General features: G+C 30.3%; 1 protein-coding gene across 1 annotated transcript; it reads right to left on the bottom strand.

Moving 5' to 3' along the window:
• Positions 1 to 294: 294 nt before the first annotated feature.
• Positions 295 to 1,309, bottom strand: LOC112747150 (protein C2-DOMAIN ABA-RELATED 7-like). The gene is made up of 3 exons (XM_025795155.3): positions 1,196 to 1,309; positions 737 to 832; positions 295 to 609 (listed from the first exon to the last, which is right to left on the bottom strand). Exons 1-3 carry the CDS (start codon positions 1,307 to 1,309, stop codon positions 295 to 297), a joined length of 525 nt encoding a protein of 174 aa, XP_025650940.1.
• Positions 1,310 to 23,826: the final 22,517 nt, after the last annotated feature.

The following is a 23,826-nucleotide window of genomic DNA, read 5'->3' as shown; positions in this document are numbered from 1 at the left end:
AATATTTTTTTATTTATTAATTATGTTTGAGTATAATAATATAAAAATATTTTTTATTTATTTATTACGTAAAAAAATATTTTTAAAAAATATAAATTATCATTTTTCAAAAAAAAAATTCTAAAAAACTTTTTTTAACATTTTTATTTTTATTATTAAAAATTTACCAAATACACTAAAAAAATATTATAAATTTAATAATATCTAAACAAGCACTAAATATACACATAATACTATTATTTCTGAACGTGTATATACACACTATATAGCTAGGAAGGGGCAATTATATAATACTTAAGCATGTAAGTGTTGTAGCTCTAATAAGCCCATAGAACCTAGTACACTAAGCCATTCAAGTTCACAGAGTAATTCACCACACTCAACATTTCTCAATTTTAAGAGCATACGTTGGATTATAGTCCCATTGTGCCAAATACAGGGACTCTCTTCTGCAAGATAGTTATTTTCATTTGGCTGAATTCTTTTCACTACACAACCATTTGGGAGTTTTTCCAATCCTTTGTTCCAGCACTTAACATATGGCTTTATATCTATAACTGCTTCACCCATTTCATCATCTGCTGAGAACAAATCTTTGTCGAAAACTTTCTGCAGAAAAAATTTAAACTATTAGACAGATGTATATGATTAGTTTTATATCTAATTATAATAATTATAATTATTATTGTGACATAGTAAATAAGTCTACTAAACAATTTACTTGACTAATACATACCAGATGTATTGGAGTTTTAATATCGTCAACCATAAGGGTCAATTCTTCATTCCACTCAGGATTGAGATCTTTATGCATGATCTTAGTTTTCAGTTTCTGCACACCAAATCAAATATCAAATTAAAGAATCATTTTAATTTGCTAATAATAATAAGCACATATTTCTAATGAGAAGGGGAAAAAAAGGATTTCAAAAAAAAAAAATTACAAACAATAATTCTTGTTTAACAAAATTATTCTACACATTTTAACTCCAACTAACATACCAAATATGATAGAAAAATTAAGAAAAAAATATTTCAAAACAAATAAATTAAACAACTCAAAATGAAAATTTATTTATATAAAAATATTTTTATGTAAAAGATAATAACTAAAAATTGTTAGATAATTTAATATATTTAATTAAATTGCTTTGCAAATCGCATCTTAACAATTATATTATAATAAGATTCTAACCTGAGTACCCATGCTGACAACAACATAAGGATCACTAGAACGCAAATCGCGAATTGCGAGATTAATGCCTCTCTGAATCCTAAGTTTGAGAACACCATAGATTTGGTCCATCATAGTACAGTTTGTTGTCGCCTCTGAAAATCACCACAGGATGCTAAGATATCGATGATGATGGTGATGATATTCTTGTTACTTATGAAAAACTTAGTTTGATATATAAATATGTATGTCTAATTCTTTAACATTAAACTACTCAACAATAAGTTGCAAGGTTACAATGATTTGTTTAACAAAATCAGTTCAGCAAAAGAAAAGAATATAAAGATGTGAACACTAACAGAACTTAAACTAATCTACACTAATCTATTTTAGATATTTGGTTTTCTTATCATGCGGGCTACACCAAACTTTTCCCCTATGTGACGTGGCCTTAATTAGTTGATTTTAAAAACAAAATAAATTCCTTCAATTACGTTACAGTTTTTAAGTATTTTAAAAACTTACGATCAAGATTATAACAAAGACCATTGTCCGTTTTAATTAAAGGATAAAATTAGCACATTCTGTATTTGTTCGTTGTTGGAGGAGCTCTAATGTACTAGGTTGAACTTGCAGGATATTGTTCTTTCAGTTTGCTGCATGTAACATTTATTATATATTACCATTTTTATTAGTTATTTTTGCTTGAGTTGCCGGTAAAATAACATCGAGTCATTTTTAAGATGTTTGAGATAACAATAAGGCTAAAATAAGTTAGGGACAAATATTAATACTTACCCCAAGTGTGTAGTGCAAAAATGACCTTTGTCTTAAGTAAATCACAATATTTTGGTAACAAAAATATTTAATTTTAGACATAGTCTTCTGGGAAAAAAAAAAGATATATAGTAAATTTTGTTTGACAAAAGTAGACATATTATCAATTGGATTTAGAAATAGATTGTTATATGAGAAAGTGTGGATGTCAATAGTATTCAGTAGCTAAGTCAGTTATGTAGTAAAGGAGTTAGTTATAAATAAGTTAGTTCTGTTAGTTGTGCTGATATGACAGAATTTGTTATAATTCTATTATGCAGTGTTAGTTAGAATGTAAGAATGTCAAGTAGTTAGAACTTATTAGAAGGTATACTATTTTATAGTAGTTGTTGTTAATTATAACAGTTAGTTAGTTCAATTTAATGAAATTTATTTTTCAGACGAAGAGAAACTCTCTCTTTCTATTTGTAAGAAATTCTTTTAAAATATTCTCTTTAAACTTTTCAGTATTTTAACACGGTGTGGTGAACGTAAAAAGAGAAATCAATGAAAAATTGAGCTTTGAAAAAACTTAATCAACAAAAATTTCATTGATTTCGGTTATTTCTCAAATCTATTACATTTTACCATTTTTACTCATTAATTATCATATTTTTTATCTCAATTTTCTCTTCTTTCTTCTTTTTCTTTCCTTCTCTTCCTTTGAGACTCAAAGGATAGAGACTAATAAAATTTGTGTTACTTAAACAAGAATCAAAGATTCAAGTAAGCATTTTTTATTAGCGAGTTTTGAAAAGAAAGTTGAACAATTAATTGTAAACACATGCATTAATTGAAGAATAGCGTCAGAGGCAAATCCAATAATTAATTTGCAAACACCGGCAAGTCTTCTGAATCAACTAAGCCATGTAGTTCAATTCGAATAAAAATCAGCATAATCCAGTATTAAATCTAGCGAGTCCATATTTCTTACCTCTTAGAGAAAGTTCAAGAATAACTTTAAAGGTTTTGCTAGATAAACAATGATTTTTGTAAACAATGTGAATAATAGGTTTTAGAATTGACCCAATAAAGTAAAAAAAATACTCCACTCCCAAATTACCTCCTAAACCTTAACATTAGGATAACCATCTACACACCTAATGAATTGAATATCCAGTCATTGTAAACTGAGTAAATCGAATCAAAAGAAATAACCATTGATAAACCACTATTTTATGGTTTATCTTGTGCTCAATTGAGTGGTTTTTATCTACTCTTTACCCACTTATTCATACTATTATGCATGGTTTTACATTTGCCTTCCTAATTATGTGCTTTGATTGAAAACATGCTTCTTTGATCTTATATTTGCTTATTATTAATCCTCTCTTATTACCATTAGATGCCTTGATATGTGTGTTAAGTGTTTTCAGATATTATAAGGCAGGAATGGCTTGGAGCAGTGGCGGAACTTGAAACAAAATTTTGGGGGGGCCAGATAGAAAATAATTGTCAAAATATTTTTGATATGGACCCCATTTAAGATAAGCTCGTCCAGGGACGGATCCAGAAATATTATTATGGGGGGCCAATAACACATATAATATTAAAAATTATATAAAAAATTATATAATATAAGATGTATTATAAAAATATACCGATAGAGAATATATTTTAAAGTACAAAAAATATGTGTGTATTTTTTATTAACGAAGGAGTAAATTTTTCGTATCATAAAATTCAATGATAATAGAATTTTTGTCAAATTTTTCAATAATTTTCTTTTAAATATAATTAAAAGACAATTAGTAAGAAATTTATTTTTTATTTTATTTCTGAGTTATTTTTCACAATATTCATAGTCGAAAAAGATCTTTTAGTTGTAGCAATTGAAACAGAAAAAATTAATACCAAATGAATCAAAAAAGACGGTCACAAGAAGAAAAAGAATTCACTTTATAAGATTTGAAAATTTTTATTTAATTAAAAAATATTAGTAATAATATCTTTTTCAGATTTTTTTAATATTGTTACTTACTTTTTGGATATTAGAAATCATTAATATTTAAATTGGACTGGACTATTATTTATACTAGACTAAATACTAAATAATTTTTTTAAATTAAATTATACATAATAACATATTACTATTAATTATTTTAAAAAAAGCTGGGGGAGGCCTCCACTCACCCCCTTATGTCCGTCCCTGAGCTCGTCTAATCTTATCTCTCTGGTTTGGGTGATATTGCCAAATTTAAAACCGTTTTTCAAGATCTCGTTCCAAAAAGTTAAGGTTAAAGTCATCAGATATAATTTTTTGAACTTTTGAAGGTTATATCTCACTCTCTTCGTGATTCATTAAAGTAGAAGAACTATCTACAGGTGTTGATATTGTAAAAGTTATATGTTCTCCTTCTTAAATATTAGCCTTCCTCTTAAAAAATGTATTAATTTTTTGATTTTTTATTATTATTTTATATAAAAATTTGAACATATATCCTCTAAAATATGTAAAGAAGAAGTTAGAAAGACAAATATTAAAATTTATAATATTTATTGATAATTTTTTTATCAATTTATACAAATACAATAATATTAATACTTATTAAATATTTTATTATTTTTTATCATATAAAAAATTAAATTAAATAAATAGTAAAATATAAAATAATATTAAATTAAATAAATAAAAAATCTAATTTTTTATATTTGAACTTAAAGATAGAGAGAGTGTTGTTTATTGAACTTATTAGATACTTTAAGTCATAGTAAAGTATTTAAGTCAATTGAATTATTTTTTATCTTTTGAAAAAGTACTACTAAGTTTTTTATAAAAAGTTTGGGGGGCCATGGCCCCCCTTGTCTGAACTAAGCTCCGCCACTGGCTTGGAAGATGGGAAGAAAGCATGCAAAAGTGGAAGGAATGCAAGAAGTTGGAGAAATTGCTAAGCTGTCCAGCCTGACCTCTCTGCACTCAAACAGCTATAACTTTAGCTACAGAAGTCCAAACGATGCGGTTCCAGTTGCGTTGGAAAGCTAACGTCCGGGGCTTCGATTTGATATATAATATGATATAGTTCCCCTGACGCTAGGCGACGCGACCGCGTGATCCATGCGGCCGCGTCGCAGTGACGGAAATCAGCGCAGTTGAATTCGAAACCAGCGAATTCTGGACTGTTTTTGACCCAGTTTGCGGTCCAGAAAATACAGATTAGAGGCTATAAAGTGGAGAACTGCATCCATTCAGAGGAGGCTCTCACAATTCATAATTTTAGGAGTAGATGTAGTTTTTAGAGAGAGAGGTTCTCTACTCTCTCTTAGGATTAGGATTTAGGATTTCTCTTAGTTTTAGGAGTGACTCTAAATCCCAGGTTCAACGTTCTTTTACTTTATATTTATCTCTTACGTTCAGATACTTTAATGCTTATATTAGTTATGTTGCCTATTTGGCTTATGCTACATTCATGTTATGATTTTCTTAATTGATATTATTTGAGGTATTTCAGATTTAAGATTGCTTTGCTTTATTTATAATGATGCTCTGTTTAAGATTGCTTTTAATTTAAATTAGATATTTTCTCTCTTTTGGCTTTGGTTAAGACATTGGTAACTCTTGAGTTATCAAACTCATTGTTGATTGAAAATTGGAATTAATTTGTCCACTTAACTTACCTTCATAGTTAGAGGTTAATAAGGTGGGGGAAGAATCCAATTCTCATCACAATTGATAAGGATAATTAGGATAGGACCTCCAGTTCTCCATACCTTGCCAAGAGTTTATTTTATAGTTATTTATTTTATTTTTATTATCATTCAGCATACTGCTTCCTCACTTCCAAAAATCCCCAATTTACAATCTTCATAACCAATAATAAGAACATACTTCCCTGCAATTCCTTGAAAAGACGATCCGAGGTTAAATACTCAGTTATCAATTTTAAAGGGGTTTGTTACTTGTGACAACCAAAACGTTTGTACGAAGGGATTTTTGTCGGTTTAGAGACTATATCTACAACGCGACTGTTTTTATGACATTATTTACTGGCAAAAATCTCCAACATCAAAATGGCGCCGTTGCCGGAGAATTGCAAACGTGTGCCTTATTATTGGTTATTGTAAATATTTGCTTTTTACTTGTTTATTTGTTTCTATTTTTATTTTTATTTTTGCTTTTTCATAAATTAAGAGGTTATTGGTTTTTATTTAGTTATTAAAAAAAATTTTCAAAAATTTGTTCTTAGTGTTCATCTTGATCTTCAAGTTGTTCTTCGCGTTCATCTTGACCTTCAAGCTGTTCTTAGTTGTTTTCTTCGTTTTGATCTAAAAATTTGAAATTTGGTGTCATTTTATTATTTTTCTCTTTCATTCAAAAATATTTTTAATTAATTTTTTTTGAAAAAAAAAATTTTCAGATTTTTATTTTTATCTTATCTTATCTTATTTCAAATTTCAAATTTCAAATTTCAAAATTTCAAATTTCAAAATTTAATTTTCAAATTCAAAATTTAAATAACCTTTTTAATTTAAATTTATTTTTATTTTTATTTTTAATTTTTATTTACTACTATGAACTCTCACCCCTTTGACTATGAGTCTAGTTACAATTATGTTGCAGGAAGAAGAAATTACAATGAGAATAGGCATCAAGGTTGGAACAATCAAAGATGGGAGGAGCCACAAGGACTTAATCAATCCTCATGGCAACAACCACCTCCAATGGACTATCAACAACCACCACCATATGCCTATGAACCCTTTCCTCAACATAACTTTGGACCACCAAACTCACAAGCCCCTTTCCGCCATTCACCTCCATATGACCCTAACCCTCAACCACCATACCAACCACCTTATGAGCCATATGAACCATATATAGAACCACCCCAATTCCAATCCAATTACTCCCAAGAACCACCACTTCAATATTCATCATCTCCATATCCATCAATCCAAGATGACTATGATCCTACTTATGAAAGCCGAGTGCATCAAGAGGCAAAGGATCGTCTCAAGAAAACAGTGGATCGATGTCAGGCAACCATTCATCAATGGGCGCAAGTAATAATGAGTCAATTAGCTTCCCGACGTTCGGACACTCAAGGAACCCCCATGGCTTCATGTGGACAATCTAATGAAGAACGTAGCATGAAGGAGATACCAGAAACCCCAGTGGACAAGACAGAGAATGAATTCGTACTAGAACAAGTAGAAGACGCTGTCATTGTTCAAGAAGAAGAAGAAGTGGTTGAAGACTTAGGAGATGCAAAACCTCCATGGGAAAGTCCAGTCATAGAACCCCTCCCAAGACGTTTGAAATTGATGCTAAGGAGGGTGTACAACCTCCAAGGCATATCACAGTTGAAGACTTGGAAGAGGTTGATCAAGAGATGGAGATTCAAGAAGAAGAAGCACAACCTCCCATGCCCTTGGAAAGCAATGAAGAGAAGATTGAATTGGAAGAAAGCTGCCAAGAGGAAGAGGTTGAAATTGAAGAAGCTTGCAAAGAGGTGGTAGTTATCAGAAAAGAGCACAAGGGAGTGGAGCTTGCAATTTCATTAAACACACCTCCCCCTAAGTTGCCATCATCCTTCACAACATTCAAGTGGGTAAAATTCATATCCCTCAACTTTCTAATTCCACTTGAATATGGGCTACTGGAGACGGATGGTCAACTTAGAGCTCTTTGTGGCATTAAGAGTAAGAGAAAGATGGCCAGTGGTAAGAATTGTCCTGCAAGGTTCATTATGGTTGGAAGCTTTAAGTTTAAATGCAAAGGTTGGTGTAAAGCTCAACTGAATGGATCTAGAAAGTTGTTTGGCCGCTTTAGTGAGAATTCAGGTTGCTTGCTACCCGGATGGAATCATAAGGATCAACATAAAGACGGGTGTAAAAACAAAGTTTGGGACTCCGGAGGTTACTGGAATCACAAACATTGGTGGAGATTCCTGGATCAGTACAAGCACAAGCCACCATAACAAAGGACTCCCCAAATGTCCAACTTAAGGACTCTAACTAAAAGTGCTAGGTGGGAGACAACCCACCATGGTATGATCATCCTTTTTCATTTTTATTTAGTTTTATTTGTTTTTGAATTTTATTTTATTTTGTTATATTGAACTTGGAGTTTTGCATCACATTCATATTAACACTGCATTCTGCATTTTTCAGATTACAAAAAAAAAAAAAGCTAGCACGCGACGCGACCGCATCAGCGACGCGTCTGCGTCGCAAGGAGATGGGAGACAATATTAATATGAACAGAGAGTTACGCAGGAGCAGCGCTGGAGGCGTGCCAATGGCACAAATCGCCCCACGCGACCGCGTCATATGGGAATAATGGCCTCCCACGTGACCGCGTGACCTGAAATCGGCGTAAAAAGGGTGTATGGCCGAAAGTTGAGCTGGAGTTGGGCTGGACTCGTGCTGGAAGCCCAAGCCTCACCATGCGAACGCGTCTCCCACACGTCCGCGTCATATCCCCATGATGGCCACTCACGCGATTGCGTCGACCACGCGATCGCGTCACCCAGAATTTTGGCAAAAAGAGTTTCGAACATAGAGTTGTGCGACCGCGAGGCTGCACTCGCGCCACTAACACAAATCAAGTCACGCGATCGCGTGCCCCACGCGTCCGCGTCACCCAACCTTATCGCGCACCACGCGACCGTGTCACAAGCGGCACACAGAATATCCAGATCAGCCAATTTTCTTATCTTTTCTTCCCTAATCCTTATTTTTCTTCTCTTTTCTTATTTCTTTCTTCTTCCTTTCTTATTTTCTTTCACTCCCATTCTAGTTTATTTAATTTATTTGCATACTTTCATTCATTACATATTTTTATTTTTCTAAAATTATTATTGGTGTTCAAATATTCTTATTCAACTGTTACATCTTTTCTGATATTTTCTTGATGCTTAGTGACTTGTTTTATTTTGAATAGGTAATATTATTTATATCAATGCCAATCTTTTATACCTGTATTACTTTTACATTGATATGAATTTATATTATCTCTCCTTACCCACACTCTCCCTCATTGTTGCAACATTTTTGCACCACTGGTATGCCATGTGCTTCTATTGTTTTCTCACTTGCATGTTGTAGCTACCATGTAATTGAGACCCTCATTCTTTGGCATTAACCAACCCATGTTTTAAATTGTTTCTTATCTTTATTTCTGCGTTACTGTTCTTTTTTTCCTCTTCTTTCAGGCTGGCCACCAAAGACGGCAAAAAGGAGAAACTTCTAAAAGGGAGACAAACAAGTCCATCTGCAAAATCTTTAGAGAAAAGCAAACAGTTGAAACAACCCGTCCACCTGCACATCTCAGCATGCACCGAGGACGGTGCAATCTTTAAGTGTGGAGAGGTCGATACCGATCTCCATGGGTTAGTTATTTCCTGACTCAACACCAAAATTTTTATGTTATTTGTTTGTTCATTGTTGCATTTGCATGTTTGATTGCATATTTGTTTAATTTTGTGCATATTTTACCACTTGGTTGAAGTAATATTTTCTTTTTTAAGAAAATTTTTAGAGAATTTCACTAATTTGAATAAAATTTAATGTTACACTTGTTTGAAGAGATATTATACTGGAACATGGTTTAGAGCTCGAACACACAAAACCTGTGAGATTTTGAGCCTATTTGAATTGGTTACATTTTATCAACCAAAAATTTTGTTTTAGTGTGTATTTTTCTCTCTAAATTTGTGATCTTTGTCTTGCTTAATTCTATATTTCCATGGTTTGATGTATATATGCACTCAGATGATTGAGGCCTTTATTTCACTTAGCTTACATACCCATATGGCCTAACCTTTCATTATCCATTGCAAACTAATTTGAGCCTATTATACCCCTTTGTTCTTTATTTTAGCACATCATTAACTCTAAGCGGAAAACAATAATGTCCTTGATTCGAATCCTTGGTTAGCTTAGACTAGTGAAAGTGCTTATGATTTAAGTGTGGGAAATTGGGTTTGGAAACATTTGGTTTGAGAATTGAGTATGTTAGAATTTTCTGAAAATGTGAAAAAAATGTTGAGAATATGTTCATGCATTCAATACTTTAATCATATGCATTAAAAAAAGGAAAAAATAATATAAAAAAATAAAGGAGAAAAAGAAAAGAAAAAGAGCAAATAAGAAAAAGGGGACAAAATGCCCCATAGTAAATGTTGAAAACAATGCATATGAATTGTACTTGAAATTAGAATGCATGAATATGTGGAAAACATGGTTAATGGATAGTTAGATTTGTATTATGATTACATGGATTGTTTAAGTTAGGTGGAAAGTTTAAGTTAATTAAGGATTCAGATTTTAGTCCACTTGGCCAAATACAATCCTACCTTGACCCTAACCCCATTACAACCCTTAAAAGACCTCTTGATATGTGTATTTGTGCATTAAATTTATGTTGATTGTTAGATGAAGAGCAAGCCTTAGAAAGCAAGGTTAGTAGAGAATTGAGAGAATCGAACCTAAAACACTTGAGTGATTAGAGTGTATACACTACCAGTGAGGGTTCGATGCTCAATCCCTTGTTCCCTGCTTTCATGAGCTATTTTCTTCTACAAGTCTATTTGTACTTCATTTTCATTATTTGAATTAGTGAAATCCAATTCATACTTGTTCTTAAAAGATTTGTTTACTTTTAACCAAGTAAGTAGAAACATTTTGCATGTAGTTGCATTCATATAGATAGGTTGCATTTCATACATTCTACCATTCCTCTTCATCTTTATAGTTTCTCTTGAGCTTAGCATGAGGACATGCTAGTGTTTAAGTGTGGAGAGGTTGATAAACCACTATTTTATGGTTTATCTTGTGCTCAATTGAGTGGTTTTTATCTACTCTTTACCCACTTATTCATACTATTTGCATGGTTTTACATTTGCCTTCCTAATTATGTGCTTTGATTGAAAACATGCTTCTTTGATCTTATATTTGCTTATTATTAATCCTCTCTTATTACCATTAGATGCCTTGATATGTGTGTTAAGTGTTTTCAGATATTATAAGGCATGAATGGCTTGGAGGATGGGAAGAAAGCATGCAAAAGTGGAAGGAATGCAAGAAGTTGGAGAAATTGCTAAGCTGTCTAGTCTGACCTCTCTGCACTCAAATGACTATAACTTTAGTTACAGAGGTCCAAACGACGCGGTTTCAGTTGCGATGGAAAGCTAACGTCTGGAGCTTCGATTTGATATATAATATGATATAGTTACCTTGACGCTAGGCGACGCGACCGCGTGATCCATGCGGCCGCGTCGCAGTGACGGAAATCAGCGCAGTTGAATTCGAAACCAGCGAATTCTGGACTGTTTTTGACCCAGTTTGCGGTCCAGAAAATACAGATTAGAGGCTATAAAGTGGGGGACTGCATCCATTCAGAGGAGGCTCTCACAATTCATAATTTTAGGAGTAGATGTAGTTTTTAGAGAGAGAGAGGTTCTCTCCTCTCTCTTAGGATTAGGATTTAGGATTTCTCTTAGTTTTAGGAGTGACTCTAAATCCCAGGTTCAACGTTCTTTTACTTTAAAGGTTTTGCTAGATAAACAATGATTTTTGTAAACAATGTGAATAATAGGTTTTAGAATTGACCCAATAAAGTAAAAAAAATACTCCACTCCCAAATTACCTCCTAAACCGTAACATTAGGATAACCATCTACACACCTAATGAATTGAATATCCAGTCATTGTAAACTGAGTAAATCGAATCAAAAGAAATAACCATTGATAAACCACTATTTTATGGTTTATCTTGTGCTCAATTTAGTGGTTTTTATCTACTCTTTACCCACTTATTCATACTATTATGCATGGTTTTACATTTGCCTTCCTAATTATGTGCTTTGATTGAAAACATGCTTCTTTGATCTTATATTTGCTTATTATTAATCCTCTCTTATTACCATTAGATGCCTTGATATGTGTGTTAAGTGTTTTCAGATATTATAAGGCAGGAATGGCTTGGAGGATGGGAAGAAAGCATGCAAAAGTGGAAGGAATGCAAGAAGTTGGAGAAATTGCTAAGCTGTCCAGCCTGACCTCTCTGCACTCAAACAGCTATAACTTTAGCTACAGAAGTCCAAACGATGTGGTTCCAGTTGCGTTGGAAAGCTAACGTCCGGGGCTTCGATTTGATATATAATATAGTATAGTTCCCCTGACTCTAGGTGACGCGACCGCGTGATCCATGCGGCCGCGTCGCAGTGACGGAAATCAGCGCAGTTGAATTCGAAACCAGCGAATTCTGGACTGTTTTTGACCCAGTTTGCGGTCCAGAAAATACAGATTAGAGGCTATAAAGTGGGGGAATGCATCCATTCAGAGGAGGCTCTCACAATTTATAATTTTAGGAGTAGATGTAGTTTTTAGAGAGAGAGATTCTCTACTCTCTCTTAGGATTAGGATTTAGGATTTCTCTTAGTTTTAGGAGTGACTCTAAATCCCAGGTTCAACGTTCTTTTACTTTATATTTATCTCTTACGTTCAGATACTTTAATGCTTATATTAGTTATGTTGCCTATTTGGCTTATGCTACATTCATGTTATGATTTTCTTAATTGATATTATTTGAGATATTTCAGATTTAAGATTGTTTTGCTTTATTTATATTGATGCTCTGTTTAAGATTGCTTTTAATTTAAATTAGATATTTTCTCTCTTTTGGCTTTGGTTGAGACATTGGTAACTCTTGAGTTATCAAACTCATTGTTGATTGAAAATTGGAATTAATTTGTCCACTTAACTTACCTTCATAGTTAGAGGTTAATAAGGTGGGGGAAGAATCCAATTCTCATCACAATTGATAAGGATAATTAGGATAGGACCTCCAGTTCTCCATACCTTGCCAAGAGTTTATTTTATAGTTATTTATTTTATTTTTATTATCATTCAGCATACTGCTTCCTCACTTCCAAAAACCCCCAATTTACAATCTTCATAACCAATAATAAGAACATACTTCCCTGCAATTCCTTAAAACGATGACCCGAGGTTAAATACTCGGTTATCAATTTTAAAGGGGTTTGTTACTTGTGACAACCAAAACGTTTGTACGAAGGGATTTTTGTCGGTTTAGAGACTATATACAACGCGACTGTTTTTATGACATTCTTTACTGGCAAAAATCTCCAACGTCAAAACCATCCAATTAAAAATAATGAACATAATCATCTGCATACATATTGAATTAAACATCTGACTTATCCATTATTCATATTATTTAGTATTCTCATTATCTACTTATACTTTTCCTAACTTTAATTTCTATTGTGTTAAAAATGGACTAATCTATGAATATCCTGATTAATCCAGTATTTCATAAAAAAAACTAAACACATAGAAATAGATTATTACATTATGAGAGACAAATATCAAGAATAAATCACAAAGTTACTACCTATTTTCACTACCAATCAAGTGGCAAACATACTAACAAAGGTACTGGCACCCAATCAATTTTAATTGTGTCAAAGCAAGTTTAGAATGATGGATAGCACCGATTCTAGCTTGAAAAAAGATGTTATACGAAAAAGTGTGAATGTCAATTAATTAGTAGTTAAGTTAGTTATGCTCGCTGTAATTGAGTTAGTTGTGCTAACATGATCGAGTTCGTTATAATTCTATTATGCAGTGTTAGTTAGAGTATAAAAATATCAAGTAGTTAGAATGTATACTATTTATAGTAATTGTTGTTAATTATAATAGTTATTCAGTTCAATTCAATAAAATACATTTTCAGACTGAAAGAGAAACACTACTTTCTGGTCACAATTTTTCTACGATAATAGGTTAATAACCATATATTAAAAAAAATTGAAAAAGGAGGAGTATAAATTTAATTTTGTCTTAATTTTTTGCATACATTTTTTTAAATAATCATTATCTACATATTCCCATATGTTAAAAGGTTAAGTAAAATGTACAAGTTATTTGTTAGAGATAAGTATTGTTTTGGTCCATCACGTTGAGGGTCAGAATCGAAATCGTTCTGATATAATTTTTGATTTAAAATCGTCCTTAGTGTTACATTTCATTTTAAAATAGTCCTTTCTAATAAAATTTTTTTAAATGACAAAAATACCCTTTTTTTTTCCACCATTTCATTCTTCTTGTTGTTGTTCTTCTTCTTCCAGAAGAACAAATTCTTCTTCCATTAACAAAACTCAAAATTTCAAAATTTTAAATACAATTAACAAAATCCAATTATAAGAATTAAAAATACTCAAATTCCTCTTCAATTACAAAAATAAAAAATCTATAAATTTAGGAAAATAAGAAACAAGAACAAGAAATAAAAACAGATTAGGAAAATCCAGAATAAGAACAAGAACAAATTAAAAAAATCCAGAACAACATCAAATTCAATAACAAAATAAAAAATAGAAGAATCAAAAACAGATGCAACAGATGCAGAAAAAGAAGCAAATTCAATAACAAAATTCAACAGATGCAGAATAAGAAGCAAAATTCAAATGCAACAGCAAAAACAGATGCAGAAACAACAAATCACAATTATAATTGTTTTTGCTATTTTAAAAAAGATGATCATGAAGGAAATAAATATTATAGAAGAAATTAATGAAGAACGATTAGAGAATTAATCTATTTTATTATATAAAAATTAAATTTTTATATGGTATGCTTTTAAAAGTGTTTTTTTATTTATTTCTTTTAACTCATTAAATACAAGTTATTACGATAAACTAACTATATCAATTAATTGATTTGATTAAATATTTAAATATTTAAATATTACATAATTTATTATCATTTATATTAATTTGATTTAGTAGTATTTTCTAATTTATTTTTTTAATATTCTGTTAGTATTTTTTAATTTATTTTTTTTAATTTATTACATCAAATTTGTTATGTGTACTAAACTACTAATTAATTAATTTGATTAATTTATTAGTCATTAAAATAATAAATTTATACATAAAATAAGCACCTGAGATATTTTCAACTAATAATTAAATCAAATAATATATATTTAGCCAAATTCAAATCATGTGAATTAAGGACTAAACTAAAATAAGATGATTTCTTATTTATTTAAATTAAATACAATAAATACAAATTAATTTTGTTAGATAATCATAGTTTTCTGGTCTACTATATATAGATGGCTACACAAAATTATAAGAATTATGATTTTTATCACTCTTGCTATTTCAACTCTTCTTTTCTTCTTCTTTTTTTCTTTATGTATAATTTTTTTTATGTATAAATATACTCAAAATGAGAAGGCACGGATAAGTGTTTCATTGATTATTTGTTTGACGACTACTATAGCCTGAAAATATCTCAATTTAGGCATTCTACACACTACTAGAAAACTAGCTATTAAAGACGGATATTTCCGATAGGTTTTATCCCACGAAAATACAAACAGAATTTGCGAGGGATTTTTTGTCGAAAACAAAGGAAAATAAAATAGAATAAATTACAGACGGAAAAGAGAATCTGTCGATAATTCTGTCAGAAAAATTAATTTTCTTCGTGGAAAATAGTTACCGACAAAAATTCCGTTTGTAATTAAATGAACAAAAACGTTGCGTTTTATTAAACTATTACAGATAGAAAATCTGTCTGTAATTCAAAATATTCCGTCAGAAATATTGAGTTAAACCTAACTCTATCCCTACCCTCTCGAGCTCCATTCACACTCCCAACAAGCTTCATAATCATCTTCCTCGTCGTCTAGCTCCATTCACACTCCAAACCTTTCTCCTCAGCGCCTTCATCCACCGCATTCTTCCCCCCAATCTCCATCTGAATCATCACTGCCACAATTACCATCATAAACACCTTTGGGACTTCCATCACTCTGTTTTCCATGCCGTCCCTTCTCTTCCCCTCTTTTACGAGTACAAATCCTAATCTTCCTTCAGTAACTTTTTCTTCTCTTTAAACCCAACACCGATGGTGAGTATTTGAATTTTCTTCTATATTTTCTTCCAGTTTTTTATACAATGAAATTCCATTATTACAATGTAATTTTCATGTCATGTTAGTTTATGCTTGATTTCATTTCTGATTTGGGATTAAGCTAGCGTTTGCCTTTGAATTTTGTTTCCGATTTGTGATTTATTTGGTTGATGTGATGAATTTTTTATTTCATTAAAGCATTTGGAATGATACACGTAAGCTGTTTGATAAAAATTTTCAGAAACAAGATGGGTCATTCAATCAATATTTTTAGATTGAAATCATCAAGTCATAAGTACCGTATTATTGTGAAATAGTGTACTATACTGTTTGAAACTTGATTTATATAATTGATATAATCATTGTGCAACAGGAGAAGTTTATAAAAAAGTTGGCAGAAGTTCAGGCCCAACATGCCGAGGCTCAAGCACAGGGAATGGAGCTACCACCAATTAATGAAGACTTGATTTGGGAGGAAGTGTGTGATGGGAAAAAGAAGAATCGAGTTTACAAAAAAAGGGCATTCTTTTCTAGCTCTATCAAGTCTGGAACTACTTCTGGCAATTCTGTATCTGGAAGAGCATCTAGAAATCAAAATTCCATTCTTGATTTGTGAAAACAGATTCATAATCTCATTGAAGAGTTTTTTCAGCGTGTTACTCAACAAATAGATGAGCGTATTAGTAAGTTGTTAGATACACGCTTGGCTCCTTTGGAAAAGACTCAAAAAAAGTTGAAAAAGTTAGAATGGGCAATTAGAAAGGCTGAGAAAGAAAAGCTGAAACAGAAGAGATGGAATGAGGCTTATGTTAGCTATTACGAGAAGGTTAGAGTGTCAAGTAGTTCCAGTGCTGTTCCGCCACCGCCGCCACCCTCAATCTCTTCGGATGAGGACTATGATGATGATGAGGATGAAGATGATACTGAAGACTATAGCTGATAGTTTTAGTATGGTTGAACAATATACTGAGAATTATAGTTGATGTATCAATACACTTTATTTATGTTTTGAATTATATTGACTTGCTTGTTTATAGTAGTTTTCTTTTAGTTTGATAATACGATGAATTTGGTTATTTTTTGAAATATTATAAATATTTGAATACAAATTAGATAAAAATTTGTATTTATTAAATTTATATTTATTTTGTATGAAAACAGGTTTATTTTGCAATGGAAAAATCTAAAAAAAAAAATTCTATTTTACCTTACTGACGGATTTACAGACGGATTTTTTGTTTGTATTCAAAGTTTCGAATGGTTTTCTAAGGTTCCAAAATTACCGACGAAAAATTCGTCTCTAATTACCGACAAAAAATCTGTCGAAAAATCTGTCTCTAATTACCAACAAAAAATTCGTCGGAAAGTTTGACGTTTCAGGGAAATGGAAGGGAGAATTTACTGAGGAAAAATCTATTGGTAACTAGTAAAAATCTGTCGATAAATTACCGACAAAAAAAATCTGTCGGTAAATAATTTTCGACGAGACTTTTATAGAAGGACAAAATCCGTCAGTAACAAAAAATCCGTCGGTAATAAAGACCAAATCTGTCTGTATTAAGCAATTTTCTAGTTGTGTACAATTATCGAATTGAAGTTGAATATGTAGTAATTCAAGGTGGCCGGTGTATTTTTTTATAGTATTAAATAGAAGAATATTTGTAAAAATGAAATACCCATTGTAATGAAATTTCTTTTTCAATGGTTAGATTTTTATGCCAAGCTTATGAATTCTTTGAAGGCACAAGATCATAAAATAAGTTGACTTTAATATCATTAGAAGTTAAATTTAATTGTTCAAGTAAGCACCACTAATTAATCTTCTAATAATATGATTTATATTTTAATTTTTTCGAATAAATTCTTTTCAAAATGTAGAAATTAGACTCAATTACGCTAAAATTTTAAAAGTAATATAGAATTTCACAACAAAATTAGCATTCATTTAAAAATAAATTTATTTATGACTTTTTTCTAATTATAAATAATAACAAGACTTATGAAAAAATATTAATGTCATTATTCTTATTAACTAAACCATAATATAGGTAGTTGATAGTTTGATAGGCGAAAATTATTAAGTAATAACGTAAAAATTAACAACGAACAAGCAATAAGGATTCATAAAAAAATCTATTATATATTACTAATTTTATAATTAAAATATGTCACATATCATATTCTCATCTACTATATTTATTATATATTCTATTATATAAAAATCAGGTTTCTGCAGTTAATGATGGAGTTGACGCGACATACTTTTGAGAGTGTTTAGCGATTTATTTCTTTTAATTCATCAAATATAATTTATTACGATAAATTAACTATAGCAACTAATTGATTTGATTAGATATTTAAATATCGCATAATTTATTATAATTTATATCAATTTGATTTTATATTATTTTCTAATTTATTTCTTTTAATGTTCTATTAGTATTTTTTAATTTATTAAACCAAATTAATTATACTAATTATTTGTATTAATTAATTAATTAAACCAAACCAAATCATATATATTGAGCTAAATTTAGATCATGTGAATTAAGGATGAAACTAAAATAAGATTATTTTTTACTTATTCAAATTGAATGTAATAAATATAAATTAATTTTGTTAGATAATCATAGTCTTCCGATTTTCTATATATAGATAGTCACACAAAATTATAAGAATCATCATTTTTATCGCTTTTGCTATTTCAACTCTTCTTTTTTTTCTTTATGTATAATTTTTTTTATGTATAAATGTACTCAAAATGAGAATGTATGGATGAATGTTTCATTAATTGTTTATTTGACGAATACTATAACCCGAAAATGTCTCAATCTAGGCACTCTACCGCTGTCGATAGAAGTTAAACCTATAATAATTCAGGGTGGCCATTGTATTTTTTATAGTATTACATAGAAGAATATTTCTTAAAATAAATATACACATTGTAATTAATTTTCTTTGTCAATCTGTTATCTTTTACCTAACAACCAATATCCCTTGAATATATTATTTTTATCAGAAGTCATACATAATTTGATTGATAATTCTATGTATAAAAATACTCCTATGATAAACTAAATACCATATTGTTAACTTGCTAAAGTTAATTCTCCTATGATTATGCAATGTATAGCACTATCAGATGAAAATTGATTAGATTATATTTATTTTCAACAAGGTGGGTGAGCTTTTAAGCCTAATCATGGTCGAAGTTAAGGAAGCTTTGAAAAATACTAATAATACAAATACTTTTTATTTTTAATGCATAATAATAAATATATAAATTAAAACTAATATTGTTTCATACAAAATAATAAAACGTATATTATACCAAACATATCTAATCCATATTAACTGTCATTGTTTATCAGTTACTTACTGACAAATTTGGTTATTAAAAAAAATTAAAATTAACTTAAATATATACAATATTATTCCATGCATTTCGTTTTTATTTTATCATCATAAAAAGTCATATATATTATAAGAGAACCTCATCTTTTTACCAACAGTTCTTCCATTCAGTAGTTTCTATAAAGAAAAGATGGATAATTTTGTTATTTTCAGTTCTTTGGTGTGTATGGATGACACATAATAATATTGTGTTTGGCAATAATATATGAAATTTTGAAAGGCTTAAGCATAGGTTTGGTCCTTGACATATTTGTAGATGAAGTGCATAGTAGATAAAAAAATAGGCAATAAAGAATAAATGGTTAAAACTTCCTAAATGCTAACAGTCGTAGAGCATGATAGGTGTTCTATAACTTTTTTGGGTTTGATTGTGTCTTTATTATTATATATTGTGCTGTTTAATTTATGCTAAAAAGATTTATGATGATCATCTTATCGTGTTAGTGTAAAGGTTGTAGGTGTTATATTTACTTTGTATGCTCTTAAATCTCATGTCCCTGATTGATATATGTGACTGAGTAATTATTAAAAGAAATTGGTTTAATATCTATTTTATATTCTATTTAAATTATAATAGTGAGTAATTTTTTTTTTAAATAAATAATGCGATTTTTTCATAAAAACAACGGTTAAATAATTGTGAAATTAGATTATACCACAGATAATGATAAATATCTTAGCATTAGATCTATTATAAAAAAAACTTTTAAGAATATTATGTTGTATTATATAATTTAGTTATATTTTTCTTATCTTCAATCTAGATTATTTGGATTGACATATTTCTAAAAAATGTTATTTAATTTTTTAAATTATTAAATCAAATCTGTTACAACTAATTAATTAGGTTGATTAAATATCTAAATATCTTATAATTTAATATAGTTTAATTTATATAAATACATAACTTTTACAGTTTTACTATTTATGTAATAAATTTTAGAGATAAATTTTGCAAGTTATAATTTATTTTTTTATCTGCATATTCAATTTTTAAAAATAATTTTTTTACTTTTTTTATTTATGAATAGATTATTTTCTACTTAGCTTTAATATATGTATATGTGTGTGATGAATATTTAACTTTATAATTTTGGATTATTGTATAAATATAATTAATATAATTTTATTTTTATTATTTGAACATCAATAATGTCTTTATGAATTTTTTTATTGCATAATTTGCTTTAACAAAAAAATTAATTTTTAAAAATTTAAACTTGAGTGCTTACTGTAACATCCTTACTATTAGAATGTCACGTTTTCAGCTACGCTACTCTGATAGAGCGGATATTACGACGACTTCCATACATATATAATAATAAAATATGAGCCTTTAATTCGAAATCGTATTGCTGTTTATTTTTTTAAAAACCAAAAATATTTTTTCTTTTATACGTACGTACATACATACATATAATATATATATATATATATATATATATATATATATATATATATATACACACACACACAAAAATACATCTCATCACATTTTGCATTTATAAGAATAACTTCTACAAACATATATGTATATACAAACCCATCAAATCAAACACTCCTATTCGTCTTGACGAAAATGTAATAATAATGGTGAAGAAAAAATCAATAACTAAAATAATACATCAAAGAAAAGCACATCAAAAGCTTAGTAAAATTTTCATCGGCTTCCTCGTCTGTTTCTTGAAAAAGGATAATGTTGTAGGCACTACAAGAAAAAAGATTTTTAGCGATAAACTTTTAGCAGCCATAATATTATTGCTATAATTTTTTTTTAAAACCATCTTTTAGTGAAAATTGTATATTTACCATTAATATCATAAATTATAATGGCATGCTAAAATTTTAAAAATAGCAACAAACTTAAACGGCTAAACTAAAAATATATCCACTCGTCACTCTATCTCACACAAACTACTCTCGGTTCTTCATTCCCTCTGAGAACCACACACCGCTCTTATTCTTCTTCTCACATCTCTATCATTCCATCTTTTTCATCGCTCGAATCTCTTCCAAGTTTTTATCTCAATGTTAATCATGATCTGAATCCTTTTCTCGGACAAGCTAGTGCTAATTTTCATATAAATCTGAATCACGCTCTAGTCATCAGGTATGAGTTCCTTAATCTCCCTCTTAATTCTGATTCTTGTGCTCCCAATTTATGTTCTATCGCAACCTGGTGATTTTTCCCAATTTTTTTGGGTTCAATATACATTGTTGAAATTCAATTATCATTGTTATTTTGAAATATTTATTTGATAGGATGAATTAGGATTATTAGAATACAAAATTGAGTTTTGTTTTTTCTCCTTTATTTAACGGTTATAGATAGAAGCAGGAGATGATTCTGATTGAGGAGTGAAGTTAGAAGGAAAGTTAAACTTAGGGCTGCAACATTTGGGAGACAAGGGTTTGATTGGTTGGATTAGGTTTGAGATTTATGCTTTATCTTAAGTAAAAAAAGATCAGACTTGGAGAATGAAATTGCTCTAGAACTGGATATGAGCAAGACATATGATAGAGTGGAGTGGTGTTTTCTGTAGTTTATAAAGAAAATGATGGGTTTTGATGTTAGATGGATAGTATGGATCAAAATACTGATTTCTACTGTTTCTTACTTTGTACTTGTGGAGGATCAACCTTTTATATTTTTAGGCCAACTAGGGGTATCCATCAAGGGGACCCCCTATGACCATATCTTTTCTTTTTAAGTGTTGAAGAATTTTCTTTTTTGCTACACAGAATAGAGCAAAACAGGATTGCTCAAGGGATTCAAATTCACAAAAGATGTCCAGTAGTCAGCCACATTCTCTTTGCAAACAATGTTCTCTAAAAGCATCAAAAGAATCATGTGCTAATATCTTGATTCTATGACTACGATATGGTTAGTGGATAGAAAACCAACCTAAGTAAGTCAACAGTCTTCTTCAGTTATAACACTCCTCTCCAAATTAGACAACAACTAGCAAACATTTTGAATATTGGACATATAGGGCCTAAGATAAATACCTAGGTCTCCCGTCAATTGTACAAAGATATAAAGAAGCCGTTTTTGGAGCCATCAAAGACCAGGTACAAAAGAAGCAATTCCTGTGTATACTCTATCCTATTTTAAGCTACATGATTCACCATTGGATTAGATTCATAGAATTTGAACACAATTTTAGTGGGTCAAAGAGCCATAGAGAGGATAATGTCACATGGATTAGTTGGGACAGAATGACAAGACTTAAGAGAAAGGGAGAACTGAGTTTTAAGGACTTGCGTGCACAAAATCTGGCTCTGCTTAAAAAATAATTTTTGGACATTGGCTATTAATACTGATGCTCTGCTTAGCGAAATTCTAAAAGGTCATTACTTTAGATATAAGTCTCCATTGACTGTAGAAAAAAGGGATTAAACCTTCCTAGGACTGGCAAAGCCTTTTAGAGGGTAGGAACGTGGTGGAAAAATATTTGAGGTCGAGTATAAGGTCAGGAGATGATGTTAATGTTTGATAAGAATTCTAGTTCCCCCTTACCCCCCCACATACCCATATCATATCATTCTCAGCAATCAATCCAGCAACAACATGTTTCCAACAATTAATAAAGTAAACAACCTACTGACCACAGATAGAAAATGGAACAGAGAGTTTATAGAGATGATCTTTCTCCCTTAAGTAAGTACTCACATCCTCTCCATAAAACTGAATGAAGATGGCAAGGACTCTTTGGCCTAGGCTTTGGACTTGAAAAAGCAATATGATGTTGCATTTGGATATGTGGTAGCAATAGCATATAGTTTTGTGCATGTTTTCTTCTACATTTTTAATGTCTTGTTTAAGTATTTCTTTTAAATAGTAAATGATGAGTAGTATAATAATGTAATTCTAACATCCAGATTAATATTTTAAAAATAATATTGACAGGTTTGTGGAGGTTTGAAATCCCATAGAATAGCTGTTTTTTTTTAATATAAAATTTTTTTGTGGGGGTTTTGAACCGCCACAAACATTAACCAAGAACTGCCACAAAATACCAGCACAGAACCCCCACAAAAGGGATAGAAAACCGCCACTAAATGACATTGTGGGGGTTGTGAAAAACCGCCACAAAGGAGCTCGTGGCACCTCAAATTTTGGAGGTTTTTGAAATTGTCACAATTCTTTTTGTGGGGGTTTGAAACCTCCACAAATAGGAAAAAAAACCTCCACAAATAAACAAAAATTCTGTAGTGTGGTACTATCCACTTTCACCACAGCTTCAATTTCATGCTCAATATATATTAAAAGAGAAATATTAAAACTTTTTTATTTGATCAACCGAGAGAAACAACACAACCACAAATTAAAAAAAATGAAAGCCATGGATGCATTAAGTGAACTACAATGAATTCAAACTAACTAATTCTCTTACAAAATATTTTGAAACAATTAAATACCTATAGATCATGAGAGTGAGCACCTATTTCATGGTATGTAGAAATCAGAATGTAATAGGTAGCAGATAAAGAGAATGGGTCGTACTGAAAAGAATTCAAACTAACAAT

The sequence above is a fragment of the Arachis hypogaea genome, chromosome 15 (assembly GCF_003086295.3).
Source record: "Arachis hypogaea cultivar Tifrunner chromosome 15, arahy.Tifrunner.gnm2.J5K5, whole genome shotgun sequence".
Classification (NCBI taxonomy): Eukaryota; Viridiplantae; Streptophyta; class Magnoliopsida; order Fabales; family Fabaceae; genus Arachis; species Arachis hypogaea.
This window is presented reverse-complemented; position numbering and strand designations above follow the sequence as displayed.

Coding starts and splice junctions, on each gene's coding strand:
- LOC112747150 (XM_025795155.3), bottom strand. CDS start 1,309: ATGATGGACCAAATCTATGGTGTTCTCAAACTTAGGATTCAGAGAGGC. Junction 833..1,195: donor TTGTCAGCATGGGTACTCAG/GTTAGAATCTTA, acceptor TTTGGTGTGCAG/AAACTGAAAACTAAGATCAT. Junction 610..736: donor TTAAAACTCCAATACATCTG/GTATGTATTAGT, acceptor TTTTTTCTGCAG/AAAGTTTTCGACAAAGATTT.